The sequence below is a fragment of the Capricornis sumatraensis genome, chromosome 6, assembly GCF_032405125.1.
Source record: "Capricornis sumatraensis isolate serow.1 chromosome 6, serow.2, whole genome shotgun sequence".
In the NCBI taxonomy this organism is placed as follows: domain Eukaryota; kingdom Metazoa; phylum Chordata; class Mammalia; order Artiodactyla; family Bovidae; genus Capricornis; species Capricornis sumatraensis.
Genome location: NC_091074.1, coordinates 49292560 through 49312032, shown reverse-complemented (window position 1 = coordinate 49312032; position 19473 = coordinate 49292560). Strand labels below are relative to the sequence as shown.

Here is a 19473-nt window from a genome sequence, read left to right as displayed (position 1 = left end):
ATGTCAGTAGGCTTATACCGTATCTTATTATACATTATATGACTGCTTTATCTCTATAGGGTGTGGCTTAGGAGCTCAGGTCTTGAAGTCAGGTATCTTGGGTTTGATGCTCACCTGAAAGAATCATGGCTGAAGGAAGGTATATTAGTTAAACATCAGGCTGAGGATTTAGCACTGAACTACCAGTCAGCCAGGATAAAGAGGTGGCTGTGATTTCCACTCAGTAGTAAGTCTTTTAGTTTGTAAGGGCTGTAAGAAAAATGAAACCTCAGTGTCCCAGCAGAAATGGCTTTGACTGATATCAACACAAGCTTTTAAAGAAAATAAAGAGCCATTCAATGTGTGTCTATTTCTAAAATCAGCCCTGGATAAAAGGAAGAGCAGAATGATAATTTTTCACGGACAGAAAGGCTATGTTACTTATGCCATGGAATAAAACTTATGCTGGTTTAATACAGGTATTAAACTTGAAGAATTTTAATGGGTCATTCATTTGGCTATAAAAGAGTCCAGAGGAGGAGATGATTCTCAGCTTGTATACCATATATCCCTAGAGGTTCCACTTCCCTGATAGCTCAGTTGGTAAAGAATCCACCTGCAATGCAGGAAACCCTGTTTTGACTTCCTGGGTTGGGCAGATCCACTAGAGAAGGGATAGGCTACCCTCTCCAGTATTCTTGGGCTTCTCTTGTTGCTCAGCTGGTAAAGAACCTGCCTGCAGTAAGGGAGTAAGTTCAACCCCTGGGTTGGGAACATCCCCTGGAGAAGGGAAAGGCTACCCACTCCAGTATTCTGGTCTGGAGAACTCCATAGTTGAAAAGCATCTTGGGAGCTGTTAATGGCGGCAGAAGTAGACAAGATCCAAGTCCTTTCCCCTCCACACACGCAAGGATTGAGTCTGAAGAGCTCAAGCTATTGTATGATTTAGTATACTACATCAATACAAACTGAGTATCTACTTGCTCAGCATTTATGGGACCCATGAAAGAAGACTTTCAAAAAAATTATTTGTCAAATAACAATACAAATATAATCCCATTCTTGAAAGAAATATAACATCAATCCCACACACATACATTATATAATTACTATCTAAAAGTATACTTCTCAAATGTTAAGCACAGGCTGTCAAGGCCAAATGACTCTAATCCAAAGTACGTTATTTAAATTCTTTGATCCTCAGTTTCCTCACCTGCAATAATACCACCTACCCTTGTGGAGCTGTTTTAAGCTTTAGAAATAAAGAGCTGAGCATTAAGCATAGGAAATGGCACACAGTAGGTGCTTAGTAGATGGCAGCTACTATTATTTTTATTCATTGCTGTACCTGGATGTCTGACAAAGCAGAATGGTAGATGACTTCAAAATGAGAATTATTGAAAATCTAAATAGCTTATATAGCTCGACCAGTAGTCACAGAGCACTCCACCTCACCTCTCACTACTCAGGTCTCCCACCCATTCCTCCAGGCACTTTAACCCTGCTTCAGTTCCATCAACCCATGTTCTCCCTCACATCAGGTCTTCACAAACACCCTGCTCTCAGAAGACTCTTCCTTTTATTTCCTCCTTGGTCACCTATATTCTTTAAATCTTAGCTTAAACATCACTTCCTCTGCGAAGACTTCCTTGACAAGCTGTTACTACAAATAACAACTTTTATTGCTTCTTCTCTTTCAGATACTGATGTCAAGGAGGCTCAGCTATATATATATATTGAGGTCTATATTGCCAATGTATTTCTAGCACACATAAAGAATTCCTCTGATTTACTTTGGGAAAGAGGGCAGGTGCTCTGTTTAAGTTGTGTTCCAATTTCTTCAAATTATGTGTAAACAGAAGTGCCAGTTATTATAGTTTTCTACTTTCTACTAATAGGAAAAATGTTATAGGACAAACTGAACTTTTCAAACAAACAAAAAGTACTGATGTTGAAACTGATAGTTTGATAAGCAAATTTGATGATTCATAGGAAACATTACATATCTCTAAGAACAAAGTTATGGAATTGACTAAAATAAGTCAATAAAGCTAAGTGATTATTGAAAAAGAAAATTTTCTGCAGTTCAGCTTTGGGAGGTCCTTTGGAATAGGTATATTAGATGAACAGTGTAAACCTCTTCTAATTAGAAAACTGAATTCCAGGTCAAAGTAGCTATAGAATATTAATATATTATTCTCATTTTAATTTCTTAAAGTCCTATCATACTACACCACCAGATATACTTTTGGTTCAAAATTATATTTTATGAATGGAGTAAAAACTGGACATGTTCTTCAGCTCTACTAAAAAAATTGGCATTTCCCTAATCACTATGGTGACTACACTGGGTGACAGACCATCCAGGGTGAAGGACACCAGTGCTGACCTTGCCTCAGGCCAAGTTGGTATCCACTCTGACCTAGAGCCTGAGTTTCAATAATTCACAATCCAGAGCAATACAAGGAAGAATCAGAGGTTCTTAGTAAAGAAAAGGGAAGCAGCTGGCTTTATGACTAATGTAACTGCAGAAGATTAGTTACTTGACAATGAGGGCAAAAAGAGAAGAGTCAAAGACCAACTCTTCTAGAAAAGGAGGTCAAATCCAACCCTCTCCAATTTTTCATTAGACAAGTCTGACAATATTACCAGTACTACTGATAGCGATAAGAATGAAAATAATAATAGCAAAAAGAGAACTTTTATCAAAGGTTTATTATATATAAGGTACTATTTTAAATTATTTAATAAATAGGTTAATACTTGAAGTATGTTAGACTTAATTATTTTTATACAGTAGGGTATTCAGTCTTAGAAAATAAATTGTTTGTCAAAAGTCATATAAAAAGAGCAAGAATCAGGATTTAAATCCATCCTTTCAACTATGAATCTCACTTTCTTAATCTATACAAAACCTGATTTATTGATGAAATATCTCTCAAAGAAATAAAAGGGGAAAATTAAAATCCATGCAAAAAAAGAAATACATAACAGTCAAGAGAATCTAATGTTAAAGAAAAAATCTAGAAAGACCCTAGAGAAAATTATTGGATTTGGCTCTGTCCAAGATAATCACAGTGGTGTGATCACTCACCTAGAGCCAGACATCCTGGAATGTGATGTCAAGTGAGCCTTAGAAAGCATCACTACGAACAAAGCTAGTGGAGGTGATGGAATTCCAGTTGAGCTCTTTCAAGTCCTGAAAGATGATGCTGTGAAAGTGCTGCACTCAGTATGCCAGCACATTTGGAAAACTCAGCAGTGGCCACAGGACTGGAAAAGGTCAGTTTTCATTCCAATCCCAAAGAAAGGTAATGCCAAAGAATGCTCAAACTACCACACAGTTGCACTCATCTCACACGCTAGTAAAGTAATGCTCAAAATTCTCCAAGCCAGGCTTCAGCAATACGTGAACCGTGAACTTGCAGATGTTCAAGCAGGGTTTAGGAAAGGCAGAGGAACCAGAGATCAAATTGCCAACATCCGCTGGATCATGGAAAAAGCAAGAGAGTTCCAGAAAAACATCTATTTCTGCTTTATTGACTATGCCAAAGCCTTTGACTGTGTGGATCACAATAATCTGTGGAAAACTATGAAAGAGATGGGAATACCAGACCACTTGAGCTGCCTCTATATGCAGGTCAGGAAGCAACAGTTAGAACTGGACATGGAACAACAGACTGGTTCCAAACAGGAAAAGGAGTACATCAAGGCTGTATATTGTCACTCTGCTTATTGAACTTATATGCAGAATACATCATGAGAAACGCTGGGCTGGAAGAAACACAAGCTGGAATCAAGATTGCTGGGAGAAATCTCAATCACCTCAGATATGCAGATGACACCACCCTTATGGCAGAAAGTGAAGAGGAACTAAAAATCCTCTTGATGAAAGTGAAAGAGGACAGTGAAAAAGTTGGCTTAAAGCTCAACGTTCAGAAAATGAAGATCATGGCATCTGGTCCCATCACTTCATGGGAAATAGATGGGGAAACAGTGGAAGCAGTGTCAGACTTTATTTTTTGGGCTCCAAAGTCACTGTAGATGGTGACTGCAGCCATGAAATTAAAAGACACTTACTCTTTGGAAGAAAAGTTATGAGCAACCTAGATAGCATATTCAAAAGCAGAGACATTACTTTGCCAACTAAGGTCCATCTAGTCAAGGCTATGGTTTTTCCAGTGGTCATATATGGATGTGAGAGTTGGACTGTGAAGAAAGCTGAGCGCCGAAGAACTGATGCTATTGAACTGTAGTGTTGGAGAGGGCTTTTGCAAGTCCCTTGGACTGCAAGCAGAGCCAACCAGTCCATTCCAATGGAGGTCAGTCCTGGGTATTCTTTGTAAGGAATGATGCTAAAGCTTAAACTCCAGTACTTTGGCCACCTCATTCCAAGAGATGACTCATTGGAAAAGACTCTGATGCTGGATGGGATTGGAGGCAGGAGGAGAAGGGGACGACAGAGGATGAGATGGCTGGATGGCATCACCGAGTCAATGGACGTGAGTTTGAGTGAACTCTGGGAGTTGGTGACGGACAGGGAGGCCTCAGTTTGTGTCCGACTCTTTGCGACCCCATGAATCGCAGCACGCCAAAGCTCAACATTCAGAAAACGAAGATCATGGCATCTAGTCCCATCACTTCATGGGGAATAGATGGGGAAACAGTGGAAAGATGCCAGGGAGGCCTGGAGTGCTATGATTCATAGGGTCGCAAAGAGTCGGACACGACTGAGCGACTGAACTGAACTGAACTGATAGTGCACAGTCCGATATTCTTGCCTGGCGAATTCCATGGACAGAGGAGGCTGGCAGACAGCAGTCCTTGGGGTCACAAAGAGTAGCACACTATTAGTAACTAACATTTTCACTTTCTAAGCGTACAGTATCCATTGCACGGGTAGCATCCAAATTTCATAGGATTAAAAAGTGGTTAGACAAAAGGAAAATGTAATAGTAACTGTGATGTCTATGTCCAGGAAATTAGCAATGAGGGAATACCTAAAGAAACATGTCAACTGAAGAGGGAAAATACTCAGGAGGAGATACATGTAAAGATACCATACTCAAGCTCCCACAAGAGGTTCTTACACAACATTGTTCCCCAGCCCTCACTCCCAGCCCCCTTACCTCCTTGATTTCACCTGAGCTCTTTAATATTTCTATGAAGAAATGCCCTTTTCCAGTTTGTTTTTCTTGTGAACTCCAACTTTTCCTTCAGCACACAGTTTAAAGGTTACATCCTTGGTGAAGACATAACTGACCCTCATTTCCAAAACAATTTTCATTTTTACTCCTAAGGAACTTTGTATCTAATTCTATAACAAATCCATCTCCATTAAAAGTTGGTTTCGAACGGTTCCCTGGTGGCTCAGTGGTAAAGAGCCAATGCAGGAGACATGGGTTGGATCCATGGTCTGGGAATATCCCAAGTGGGCTGCCGTCTATGGGGTCACGCAGAGTCGGACACGACTGAAGTGACTTAGCAGCAACAGCAGCAGCAGCAAGGAGCAACTAGGCTCATGGGCCACAACTATTAAACCTGTGCCCTAGAGCTTGTGAGCGGCAACTATATGGCTAGCGTGCAGCAACTGCTGAAGCCCACACGCCCTAGAGCTTGTGCTCTGCAACAAGAGAAGCTACTGCAATCACAAGCCCACGCACTGCAACTAGAGTAGCCCCCGCTTGCTGCAACTAGAGAAAAGCCAACACAGCAACGAAGACACAGCACAGCCACAAATAAATAAATAAAATCACTGGTTTCCTGTATCAGGTACCAAACTGAATTACCTTTGAAACCCTAGCATTTACACAGAGCCTGGCATATTACTCTTAAAATATACTATCCAGAACTGTCAATAATTTTTTAAATAATTTTTAACTCTAGATGAGAAAATATTCTAAAGATCACTTAAAAGAGAATCAAAGACTATAACTACCCAACTATTTAAATAGTAGTTCTTATTTTTACAAATATTCAGTACAGTTGGTCAACTAAAGGATCTTCTTATTGGGTTGGCACAGTAAAATTTATTTCAATTATAAATCAGCATGTTCCTTCAAAGCACCTTACTTTTTTATATTGGATACTAAAAATTAGCAGTTCTGATTCCAAAAATAAATATGTTCCTCAATAACTAAAATAAATGTCTTACAAAAGACTTTCAACTGAAATTCATTTAAAAATATAACCCCACTTTTTAGGATGTCTGCCACAGCCTTAATTATGAAAACACTATTCCCTTAGGGGACTAAGCCAACGAGAATCAAGTCCCAAGTAAGAGCAAATGAGAGAAAAATGTCTTTGTTTCTGTTGATTATATCAAATAACGGTCTGAAGTGAAAAGAATTCTATTCATGCCCATTGAAGCTAGGATGAACAAGAAGCAAACCTCTTGACCCAGAACAGAGGAAAGATAGACAAGGAAGACAGATGCACTACCTCGGGCTTAGTTCTCCAAGCTAACACAGGGTTCCATCCACAATATTACTGATCAAATTTTAATCCAGTAGAACATTCTGTTTTGGACTCAATATTTTATAGGCAATCATTTTTTCCTCTTAATCACTGTTGACTGCTTCCATCAGAACTTTCTCATGGGTATATTGCTAATTACCATGGCTTCCTTCTGATTGTGATGATTTACTACACACAGGAACATGGAGAAGAGAAGTGAGGACAGAAATAACCCATTAAGTTGTGGCCTAAAGTGGGGAAGTCAGGAGCATTGATACTTAACATTAATCCCTAAAATCCATCTTCTAAGGGTTGTGGCACCATTTTAAAGATATCTATAAACCGTCACAAAGAGTCGGACATGGCTGAGCGACTGAACTGAACCTTCTTGAAGATTGTTCTTTGCCTAACTGACAGTTCTGGCTGGATTTGTTTCCTACACAAAATGTCTTTTTGATCACATGATAATATGCTCACTCTCCAGGATGTACCATAACTTAAGTGGGAATGCTAAATGGGTGATAAATTGATACTAGACAAAAGGAAACAATATAGCCACACAACTATTACATCCATTCTGTGAAAGAAACAAACAGTATCTGCACAGAGAAAGGTCAAGATTCACAGTCTCTGACAATAAAAGAATCTGAACAAAGTTGACAGCATCTTTGAATACAAATATATATATATGTCCTTGAACTCAGAGAGAAGCCCCTAAACCCCAGGGCTCAACTGTCCCTGGGGTATTACACTTAGAAGGAGCAGTATTAGGACAACATACTCTCCCACTCTGAGAGAAAAGATGTATGACCTTTTTCAAGAAAAAGGGAAGACAGGCAGAGACAGTAGAGTCAGGAAGAAATCCAGTTGGGGGACCACTTAAAATTCTGGGAAGCCTGAATGGGAGAAAATATTCTTGGAGCCCTGGTTCAAGATTTAGGCTGGTTTATAAATTATCCTCAGTGTCAGCAGCATTTGTGAAATACCTGGATCCCATGATTAAAACATGAATAAAAGTTCTGAATTTTGACTAGATTCTACCTTGAAAAGAATTTAAATTGGCTGGCTATGATGTAAAATGAAATAGTAGGAATATATTTTCCTTTTCGTCTACCTTGGATTTTTTTTTTAACTTATTTATTTTTAATTGAAAGATAATTGCTTTACAATATTGTGTTGGTTTCTGTCAAACATCAACACGAGTCAGAAACAGGTATACATATGTCCCTTCCTTCTTGAACCTCCCTCCCACCTCCTACTCTATCCCATCTCTCTAGGCGTCACAGAGCCCCGCTTTAAGTTCCCCGAGTCATTTACCCTGGATTTTTAATTCATGTCCAGGGCAAGTAGGGTTAGAAGACCTCTCAAAATTAGGCATAAAATGACCAACTTGAAGACGTATCTACAAGAAAATCTGACAAATCACTCAAGGAAGGGATAGGGGAAGGGAGATTCGCACATTTCTAGTCATATCCAATACAGACCGATTAGTTCAAAAGGGCTTTTTACAAATATGATAAGGATAAATAATATCAAGTTTGTAGTGTCTAATCAAGATACTGAACTTGAATGTTCTTATGTATTTTATTTAAATGGGCAACAATGTCTGCATTTTTAAGCTGAGACTCTATGGCATTTTATGAATAATGAAATATTGGAAAAAATAGAAAATCTGATAAAGAATTATATAATAATACCTCAAAATATCTTCTTAGAATTCTCCATTCCTAAATCAGATTGTCCAAGGAAAGTGACAAACTGATTCTTAACATCATACAGAATAAATTAAAAATAACTGAAATATTTTTAGAATAAATGTTTTGCTTGGTACTTATTACACAATGAAATAAAAACCCTTAGAGCTTTGGAGAAATAAAACTATATATTAAGATTTTAAAATGTTCTGGTTTCTCAAAATTCCAATACACTTAATATTACATTGTCTCAAAATTTAAAGATTCAGCTATGGGCTTTCTCTTTACACCATATGGCCAAAGCAAGGAAAGCTAGAACACAATGAAAAGTTAAATCAATAGAAGCAACTACCTTTGACATCAATGCTATGATTTCAACATCCATCATGGGTCAGTGACAAGACTTGGAATATTTTAAAGGCATCCTACCACAGTTTGAAAACTTGAGATGACATCAGCATATTAACAATACAAAGATGTTAGAATAATAAGAAATTATAGCACCTATCTTATTAGTTATTGACAATCTATATTCACAGAAACACTGTTAGAACGCACTGGGGATGTTCAAATATGTCACTTTCTAGAGACGAAAGGAAAAGAGAGGAGAGGAGAGAGGAGGCGGGGGAGAGAAGGTGAAGGGAGGGGAGACAAGAAAGGAAGGATAAAGGAGGTGAGGAAGGAAAGGAGAAAGAGAGGAAGGGAGGAATGGAGAGAGGAAGCGAGGAAGGAAGGAAAGGACAGAGCAGAAAAAATCTTTCCCAATAACATAAGCCTGGAAGGACAATATAACAAGCATTCCAGGCATATATCACAATAATCCACTATGTGAAATAAAGTACATTGTTGACAAAAAGAAAATGAAAGCTCTCAAATTCTTTGATGTAAGGGGACCAGGTTGTCACCTGCCTTGAATGTCCTAGAAGAAAGAACTAACTTGAGGGACTGAAAAATACACCTGTTGGGAATGAGCCATGTGGCATAACCATAAAGTTTTCTATACTGTGTTCCATATGTACATGAGAGTATTTTTTTATAAGGATATGAACAAAGTGTGTGTGTATATGTGTAATTTTCTATTTATCGCTGGTGATACTGATTTTCTACTTCTGTTAGGAACTTAGTTTTGTTTTTTCTTTTCTGGTTTTATATATATTTGAGCCAGACATCCTAGAATGTGAAGTCAAGTGGGCCTTAGAAACCATCAATACGAACAAAGCTAGTGGAGGTGATGGAATTCCAGTTGAGCTCTTTCAAATCCTGAAAGATGATGCTGTGAAAGTGCTGCACTCAATATGCCAGCACATTTGGAAAACTCAGCAGTGGCCACAGGACTGGAAAAGGTCCGTTTTCATTCCAATCCCAAAGAAAGGGAATGCTCAAAGAATGCTCCAACTACAGCACAATTGCACTTATCTTGCATGCTAGTAAAGTAATGCTCAAAATTCTCCAAGCCAGGCTTCAGCAATACATGAACCGTGAACCTCCTGATGTTCAAGCTGGTTTTAGAAAAGGCAGAGGAACCAGAGATCAAATTGCCAACATCTGCTGGATCATGGAAAAAGCAAGAGAGTTCCAGAAAAACATCTATTGCTGCTTTATTGACTATGCCAAAGCCTTTGACTGTGTGGATCACAATAAACTGTGGAAGATTCTGAGAGAGATGGGAATACCAGACCACCTGACCTGCCTCTTGAGAAATCTGTATGCAGGTCAGGAAGCAACAGTTAGAACTGGACATGGAACAACAGAATGGTTCCAAATAGGAAAAGGAGTATGTCAAGGCTGTATATTGTCACCCTGCTTATTTAACTTACATGCAGAGTACATCATGAGAAATGCTGGACTGGAAGAAACACAAGCTGGAATCAAGATTGCCAGGAGAAATCTCAATCACCTCAGATATGCAGATGACACCACCCTTATGGCAGAAAGTGAGGAGGAACTAAAAAGCCTCTTGATGAAAGGGAAAGAGGACAGTGAGAAAGTTGGCTTAAAGCTCAACATTCAGAAAATGAAGATCATGGCATCCGGTCCCATCACTTCATGGGAAATAGATGGGGAAACAGTGGAAACAGTGTCAGACTTTATTTTTTGGGCTCCAAAATCACTGCAGATGGTGACTGCAGCCATGAAATTAAAAGACACTTACTCCTTGGAAGAAAAGTTATGAGCAACCTAGATAGCATATTCAAAAGCAGAGACATTACTTTGCCAACTAAGGTCCATCTAGTCAAGGCTATGGCTTTTCCTGTGGTCATGTATGGATGTGAGAGTTGGACTGTGAAGAAGGCTGAGCACTGAAGATTTGATGCTTTTGAACTGTGGTATTGGAGAAGACTCTTGAGAGTCTCTTGGATTGCAAGGAGATCCGGCCAGTACATTCTGAAGGACATCAGCCCTGGGTGTTCTTTGGAAGGAATGATGCTAAAGCTGAAACTCCAGTACTTTGGCCACCTCATGCGAAGAGTTGACTCATTGGAAAAGACTTTGATGTTGGGAGGGATTGGGGGCAGGAGAAGAAGGGCATGACAGAGGATGAGATGGCTGGATGGCATCACTGACTCGATGGATGTGAATCTGAGTGAACTCTGGGAGTTGGTGATGGACAGGTAAGCCTGGCGTGCTGTGATTCATGGGGTCGCAAAGAGTCGGACACGACTGAGTGACTGAACTGAACTGAACTGAAAATATAAAGTGATTCTATTTGAGAAGCTATCAGATCTCCTCTATCAACTCTGTGTAATGAGGTGACTGGCCTTCCCTAACTATGGTGAAAGTCTGAATGTTTATTTTTTGGTTTAACCTCTGCAGTGAGGAAACCAAGTACAGGTGAAACCATATTGAAAAGAAGGATTCAGTGAATTAGCTCAAGAAATATCCAACTATCTTTCCTTACTCAGCTCCCCAGGCAACTAAGCATTCACCCACCAGGCAAGAAGTTGAAGTCGTTTAAAAATATGACCACCTCAAGAGGAAAAACAGTACTGAACATCAGAAGGTCCCCAGTTAAAAAGCCCAGTCAAGTTACTCTATACTGAAGTCAACAAAGTCACTGATGCATTTAAATCAGGCTTTTATCCCCTCATTTTAAAATATGAATAAACCCTCAAAGATTATCAGGTATTTCAGAAATGTTTCTAATACAAACGATAGGGCAGAAAAAAATTATTGTACATGAAAGAAAGAGACTATATGAGAAGAAAATTTCACAAACTTGAAAAGTTAATACCTTGAGAGAGAGGAAAAAAAGATACTATAAACAGGAAATAAAGCATGATGTTATAAAAAGGGCCATATAAGGAATTTTATAAAGCTCTTAAAAATTAAAATTATGGTAACAGAAATGAAAAGTAACAGATGGGATGAAAGATGAAACTAAAAACAGAACCCAAAAGTCCAAAAAGTGAAAAAGGAGAAAAAAGAAGGGAGGGTAATCATAAATGAAAAAAATAAAATAAAAAGAATAAAAACTCCCAATACTGGAGAACACAAGTGTCCATGAGATTGAATAGGCTCATCAAGGTTCCAGCACAATGTATGGGAATAGGCCCATATCAAGACATGAAATTTTAAGAAACTGGGATTTAAAACATGATAGAAAAAAACATATAGATTGCATACAATGGATCAATAATCAGAAGAGTCTTTCACTTTTCCATAGCAATTCTGAACACTGGGAGACATTGGAACAATTCCCTCAAGATTCTGAAGAAAAAGATATCCAACCCCCAATTCTGTACCCATCCAACAACCAAACTGTGAAATAAATTCCCTCTCAGACACAAAAGAGTGCAAAATATACCATTTCTTAAGATGTTACTGCAAGCCGTGCTTTAACAAATCATAAAAGAGTTTAAGACACTGATTTAGGAAACAGGAAAGCCAACATAACAGAGAAAAAGGAAATCCCAGGATGATGGCAAAGGGATCGCCCAAGATGGGGCTGAGCAAACAGCATCCATTCCAGACTAGAGCAGGTCAGAATGCTCTGAGACTTACTCAAAGGGACACATAATCATTAAATGCAAGGAAAGTAAATGAGTTTTACAAAAAAGAAAAGTAATCACAGCTCACTAGATAGATCTGAATAGTTTTTATATGTCACAAGAATATAAACATTGATTAATGATCTATCAGAATTATAGCAAAACTATTAGGTTGAAACGTATGAAATTGCTGTTTTTTGTAGATCAAAAGTTGCACATAGTTCAACCTAGTATATCAGGAGCCTTTGGGACGGAAAAAGTGTGTGTGTGCATGCACACAAGCATATGTTAAAGACTAACTAGAAAGAAGAGCATGATACAAAAATGTTTAAAAAATCAAGAAACAGTAAAATAAACACTGCTTGCCTCTGAGAAGGAATAGAGGGAGGGTGAGGACTGCTTTTTTTTTAAATAACAAACTTGCTGAACTATTCTGACCTGTAACAAATATCTAATAACACTAAATTTAATTTTTTTAAAAATGTTTCTTGAAAAGGAAGGAAGGAAAAAAGGAAGAAAAGGGAAAGGAGAAAGAGAAAGAAAAGATAGTCCAGGAGTGAAGGCCAGGTGCACTTATCACACACACTTCAAGTTCTCAAGGGAGCACCTTCTGGAGAAAAGAGCAGGCTCTCCACTGCACTGCCATCAGAGATAGGCATGCTCAAGGCCACTCTTCTTCCACACAGGAGACCAACAACAAACCACAGTGAGTGTAACTGCTCAATGTGTGCTGAATATTGGTAGGCTGTTGAATTATCTTCTTAAAATTATATATAACATTGTTCCTACAGTTTTCTACCTGCTCTTTGGATGATATGCCATAAGCTACTCTCTTCTGAATGTTCAGAGTCTTGAAATTGGTGATGACATCAATGATACCATTGTGTTATACAGAACAGGGAGAAAAGTGTGCTGAGATTTAAGTATAAAAGAAATAATTGTGACAGATGTCTTCATTTACACTGAGAGTCCAAGACCCTTCTCCATGATTCTGGCACGCCCCCTGCCCATCCCACTTCTATCTCCTGAGAACAACATAACCTTGAGTCCTTCTGTCTATAATTTAAGAAAAGTTATCCCTCTACCCAAAGACTTATTTATATTGCAATTTCAAAAGCACATTTGCTAAAGATTTTCTTTGATACTGAGAAATTACAGGAAAATTATCTTTCTCACATATTTTCTCACCATTCTTTAGAGGAAATGACAGGCCAATGTATTCACAATCCAAAGGAGAACTATTAACTGGCACAAAATAGCACTATTTTGTCAGTAGCTTTCCAAAACAAGCTCAGTGTCCCAAGTATGAATAAGCCTTGTAGTAAACATGTGATGATGAATTCATTCTCAATTTTTTAAGTGGCATGACTCAGATTTTCAGACCTTTAAGATAATTTAATTTTCATTAAACAGTAACAGTCACCATAACGCCCAGGCACCTTCCAAAATATCACAAAGGCAAAAATCCCTTCCTGTAGGGTACAAACATCCTCTCCTTTATCAAATACTACCATAAGCCAATTACATAAAAATATGAGTGCCGACATTTCAATAAGAAAGAAATAGGAAGACGTGATAAAGAATAAGGAGGAGTGAAGAGGAGGAGAAAACCCAGTTAGAGTGGTCAAGTCAGAAACAAATGCTCTCTTTAGGACTTAAGAGGCTCTTTTGGAAGACGGATTATAGTTTGAGTGTTTATCTTTGTATCCCTACAGCCTATCTCAGAAAGAACTTGGCACACCAGAAAATGCTCAAGGAACATTTGCTGACTTTATCTAAGAACTGAACGAGGTCTGTTTGGGCACCCATTGTGCCAGAAAGTGTTATCCGAATCATTTCTCCAACACAGCTGTGTTGGAGGGGCAGCACAAGGAGGCGCACAGCATCTCCTCTGGGAACAGCAGCTCCTTACCTGTTGTTGGACTGGTACTTGCTGAACCACCTGTGTAGGCACTGCTGCTTGACTAGCCACAGATGTCTGTAAAGTCACTGTCGAACCTGTGTCCGACCCGGTCTCTGATGTCTGCATGATGGTCTCTGAAATTTATTAAAACAGAAAGAAAGTTTAAAATGCTATTCTTATATGACTAGATGCAGCACATTGTTCTTAACATCCTAAACTGAGACTAACCTTCTACTCCCAGAATATCTCTAACTCCACCCAACATGCTCTCTTGATATTCCATGCATGGTTATAGTCATGTTGACCACTTTTAAAATCAATATAGAAAATTGCTAATCTACATTTTAAAAATCTCCAGGAATACCTTTTATTTTGAGGCTATAAAGGTTGAACTTCAATGAGGTCTCATCTGTTATAAGCTGTTTCAAGCACACTATAAACTAGTCATATTGTAAATTATGCAAAGACTTAATTCTCATAACACAAACCCTAACTGGATGCAGATGTCATAAATTGTACTTTCTCAACACTTTTATAAACTATAGGATGTCACTGGAAGTGTACAATTTAGAATAAATTATTTCTAAGGTCCAACTTTCGAACTCAATATTCACTGACTTTTAAAAATTAATGTGTATATAAAAACCAATTGATAGATCCTAAAGTTAGCCACAGGATCAAGCTCACTGATTTTCTTGCCTGTGGGATGATATGGTGCTAAAATCACAGTTAAATTATATTCTTACACAAAGATAGCCAAACAACAACAATGTTGAATATTTTGAAAGATAAGGAGGATCACTATTATCTAGTGACATTTGCAAACAAAGACACGAAATTTTACCATCTCTCATTCACAACTCAACATGGCATATTTTTCAGTTCTCATGTGCCTACCTTACTAAATCAGGATTAAATTTTACAGTGTACATTCAACAAGTATGGTTTCTTAGGCCCTGATATTCCCTTTTGTTACTTATACAGTCAATAGAAAAAATATTAATTTCTTTGCTATTGAGCAGGGACCAGAATTCTAATTTTCTTTCCTAGGGGAAAAACAATATTTAATCGGTAGCTTAAGAAAAATACTGCATTACGGTTTAAATCCATGAACAGTACGATGAACATTAATTTTCCCAAAGAAAATTCTGAAAGAGCATTCAGTTCTTTCAGTAGAAAATTAACCTCTCTCAGCATCTTTTGTCACAGCATGACCTCTTCCAATTTTTCCCCAAACCTTTTCAATCATCTCATTCAATTTCAGAAACAGACCTCTGAAGATATCTAATCTAAACTTATTTCATAAAAGAGAAAACTAAAGCCAGAGAGGTTAAGAGACTTGCTCAAGGTGACAGGGAGTAGAGAAAGGGCTAGGCCTTTTCACTTCGAATCTCTGCTTAGTTTTCTTTCTAGACCTTGATACTGGTATAACTTTAGGTGATTGACTATTCTTACTCCATTGTTAGACAAACCCCTAAAGCAGAACAATAAACCTTAGTGCGTACAAAAAGATACAGCAGTAAAGCTAACACTGACAGAGTGTTTAACATATACTATGTTCTCTTCTAAATGCTTTAAATGTTAATTCATAAATAACTCCATGTGACAACCCAATGTGGTTGGTATGATTATAATCTCCATTTACAGATGAGGAACGTTATGCCCATACAGTGAAGGTAGAGAGGGGCTACAGAAGGAAAGTGATGGCGACTGTGGCTACCACTCCATTTATTTGGGCCAGCTAATGTTCAGCTTGGGGATAACTGAATTTATGGGAAAGCAAAAGTGTAGCTGTCAGTTTCTCCAGTTTTCCAAAAGAAGACTTTTTTATGTGAAATAGCTAAAGATGGTAGCAAATTAACAAAAAATGTAACACTGATCTTCAAACACACACACAGCCTTTTTTCTTCACTAGTATTAAGACCACGAATATGCCTGACAATATTTGAGAGTGATAGTATTCACTACATGAAACTCTTGCCTAATTAAGATTACCTGGGGTTCCCAAAATTGGGAGAGGGGATACACAAATTCAGAACTCTATCTGTACCTCTTCTTTATTCCACTGTAGAGGGAAAAAATATCCTCACCCAAAAGAAAGCACATGCCAATTTCCTTCAATTCATTACACACTTTTGGGCAATTGATGCCGCTTGCACTATAGCAGAGGGCTATTAGTGAGAGTGAGGTGACACGTTTCTGCAGGGAATGAGGAATGAACTGGATGTTAGATATCATCTTCAGTGAGTTTTTCTTAGCTTCTCTTCCCAACTCCAAGAGAGGCATTGGTCAATTTAGTACACAAATGAGGAACACAGTTACCAGTTATGTTTTTGTGTTTAAGCTACTCAATCAAGGGTTGGAGGAGATTCTTACAGTGAAGTCACTCAAAGTAAAACTCTCTCCTGTTCATTCCAGTCTTGGCTACGAACTTCACTGAGGCTCTTTCGTGTGTCCAGGGGTCTGTACTGAAGATCACCCTACACACTCTGTTTTGGTATATGACTCATAATTTGACCACCACTGTTTTAGACAAATATACGTTAAGACTATAAATAATGAAGATATTTAAAAAATTAAATGCATTTTGAAAATAATTCCTCAGCAAATCACCTGAGAGAGCTTATCAGAAGATAAAAAGGCACAGATTTGAAAACTGGGTGCCTATGGACCATATTAGACTCCATAGATAGGCTTTGGCACAGACTATCTACAAATTAAAAATTTTAATTGTCAGCCTTTAAAAATCAGAAAATTCTGTGTTGAAAGCCAAATTTCTAAATTCTCTTGAAAAATCTGAATATCTAGAAAAGGTAAGCCCATATTATGTGTTTTATACTCAAATCATTTATACGGCAATACATATACTTTATAGGCATTTGAGGCATAAAAGAAACACCCAAGCTTTGACTACTTTACTAATAGGAATGTTTAACTTATAGATGATTGGAACTAAAATCTTTATCATTTAACTTCATCTCTGGGTCAGCTGAGGCCCAGAGATGTTAACTGAACTGAGATCAAATAGCTGTTGGAAGTAAAAAAAGGGCATGGACATAACACTGAAGCTCATGCATTGAACGACTAAACTAACTAGAAGTCCTGAGTTTCATAATTGACACTGAATAGACCAGAAGTGAAGATAATTTAAAAAAGCAAATTGATGAACTTTTAGAATGAGAAAGAAGGAAAAAGATCCCAATTATTTAATAGGAGCAACCTTTACAGAATAGAATGGGGAAAATAAGATGGAGAGAAAATGATGGCCTATATACCTTAAAGTTATAGAGTCATGGAGAAACTTACATCCAGCTTCTCGCTCTAGTATATACCACATCAAAACCAGCACAGAAAGACCAATCCAGAACATTCAATAACTTCCCAGAATATCTACTGTTTACTCCCAAATTACTGCTCATTATCTAATCTCCTTGACTCCTGAATTACAGGGTCATGCCAACTGATAAGAACTTAATCTCTCAGTTTGGTCTCTACCTTTCCTTAATAGACACAACTTAATTATCCTCTGATTTCATTTTCTTCCTCAAGTTTGCAGAACAGGTTCTCTCCACCAAAGCCTCAGGCCTTCAAAGGCTCTTAGTTATATCCCTCCCAGAGTCATAACAAAAAAAAACAGTCACAATCCCATAGTTAGGTCTCTCATTAACTAGTCTTTTCCAGGTGCCACACAATATGCTAACAGCTTGAAATATATCTTCTCATTTAATCCTCAAAACACCCCTGTAATGGTAATGCTGTTGCTACATCGCTTCAGTCGTGTCCGACTCTGTGCAACCCCATGGACAGCAGCCCACCAGGCTCCCCCATCCCTGGGATTCTCCAGGCAAGAACACTGGAGTGGGTTGCCATGTCCTTCTCCAATGCATGAAAGTGAAAAGTGAAAGTGAAGTCGCTCAGTCGTGTCCGACTAGTAGCAACCCCATGGAGTGCAGCCTACCAGGCTCCTCCGTCCATGGGATTTTCCAGGCAAGAGTACTGGAGTGGGGTGCCATTGCCTTCTCCGAATGGTAATGCTATTATTTCCAATTAAAAAATAAGAAAACTGAAGCACAAATTGATTAAAAACTTGCTGAAAGCCACACAGTTGGTAAGAGTAAGTGTCTAAATTCAAATCCAGATTTGCTTTACTCTAAAGCCCATGTTACCATATACCACACACATGCCATAATGTACATTACTGAATACTTTGCAAAATCACAATGAAAGACTTCAAAATGAAAAGCTAGAAATAACTGGTCTGAACAGAAAATCTTTGGGATTCTCAGTCTATCCTATTTGATCTATACTTCTAATAACAGTGAGACATCTCTTTTCTCTCTGACATCGAACACAGGAAGTATTCTTTTTCTACTGAGGCATAATAAAACTGAACTGAGCTATCAGGGAAGCCTCATTGCCCATTTGGTAAAGAATCTGCCTGCAATGCAGGAGACCTGGGTTCTACCCCTGGGTTAGGAAGATCCCCTGGAGAAGGGAAAAGCTACCCACTCCAGTATTCTGGCCTAGAGAATTCCATGGACTGTATAGTCCATGGGGTCACAAAGAGTCAGACACAACTAAGCGACCTTCACTTTCACTTTCAATAAAACCCTACTAGTATTTTCCCAGAGGCATTTTAACTGATTAATTCCGAAGACCTGATTTAACAGCAGATCAATTTGAATGTTAAAGCATGCTGAGAAGTGTACGCTTCCCGCCAAATTTTCCTAAACAGGTCATTTAAACCCACTGACACATGTAGAGTATTTTGGTAGCTTTCCAACATTACTTGAAAGCACAGACCATCACATGAGGGTAGTGTCTTAGCATGCTTCATTTGTAGGTTTTGTTTTAGATCCAGTATAAAGGATTGTGTGTACATCTGAGGTGTTCCCATTCATCTAATGGTGGTTTCTGATGTTTTGTTTATGTTTGGGAGTAATTTGGTTAGTTTAGTTCCTTCATAGCCCCCTTTCAAGCGATATTTGTTTATCAGCCACAAATGCTGTCACATTAATCCATTTTGATAAGCTAAATAAACCCCTGCAGTTTGTCCATGATGCAGTCCATATGTAAATAAGTTGTATATTCTTGCAGGAGAGAAATGCACAATTTCAGTCTAGTCATCCTTGCCTAATGTGGCTGTCAGGTGTGTCAAGAGCAACAGATGCTTGTTTGACAAAGGACCTTTTTATTCTGGCTAATTAAGCAGTTGGACACACCCGCCTGTTAACGGTTTTTGCTTTGTATGGCCAGCTCTGGCTGAATCATGCGAATCTACAGCTAAATAGGCCACATTTTGAAAGAAGGCTAATTAACCCTTGGAAAAAGGAAAAGAATATTGCAAAAACCCAGCTGCTGAATGCAGCAAGATTACCATTCTGCAACCTGATGGGCAAAACCTGGGCGAAGCAAATGTGTTTGGAACAAACACACATTATTCCAAGTTTCA

General features: G+C 38.3%; 1 protein-coding gene across 2 annotated transcripts in view; it reads right to left on the bottom strand.

The window, feature by feature from the left end:
- RFX3 (regulatory factor X3) overlaps positions 1–14147 on the bottom strand; it is a 188534-nt gene extending 174387 nt beyond the window's left edge. For both annotated transcript variants that reach the window (XM_068974262.1, XM_068974263.1), the window contains exon 1: positions 14031–14147. In XM_068974262.1, the coding sequence (XP_068830363.1) occupies positions 14031–14147 (117 nt within the window). The remainder of the gene's footprint in view (positions 1–14030) is intronic.
- Between the last annotated feature and the right edge of the window lie 5326 nt (positions 14148–19473).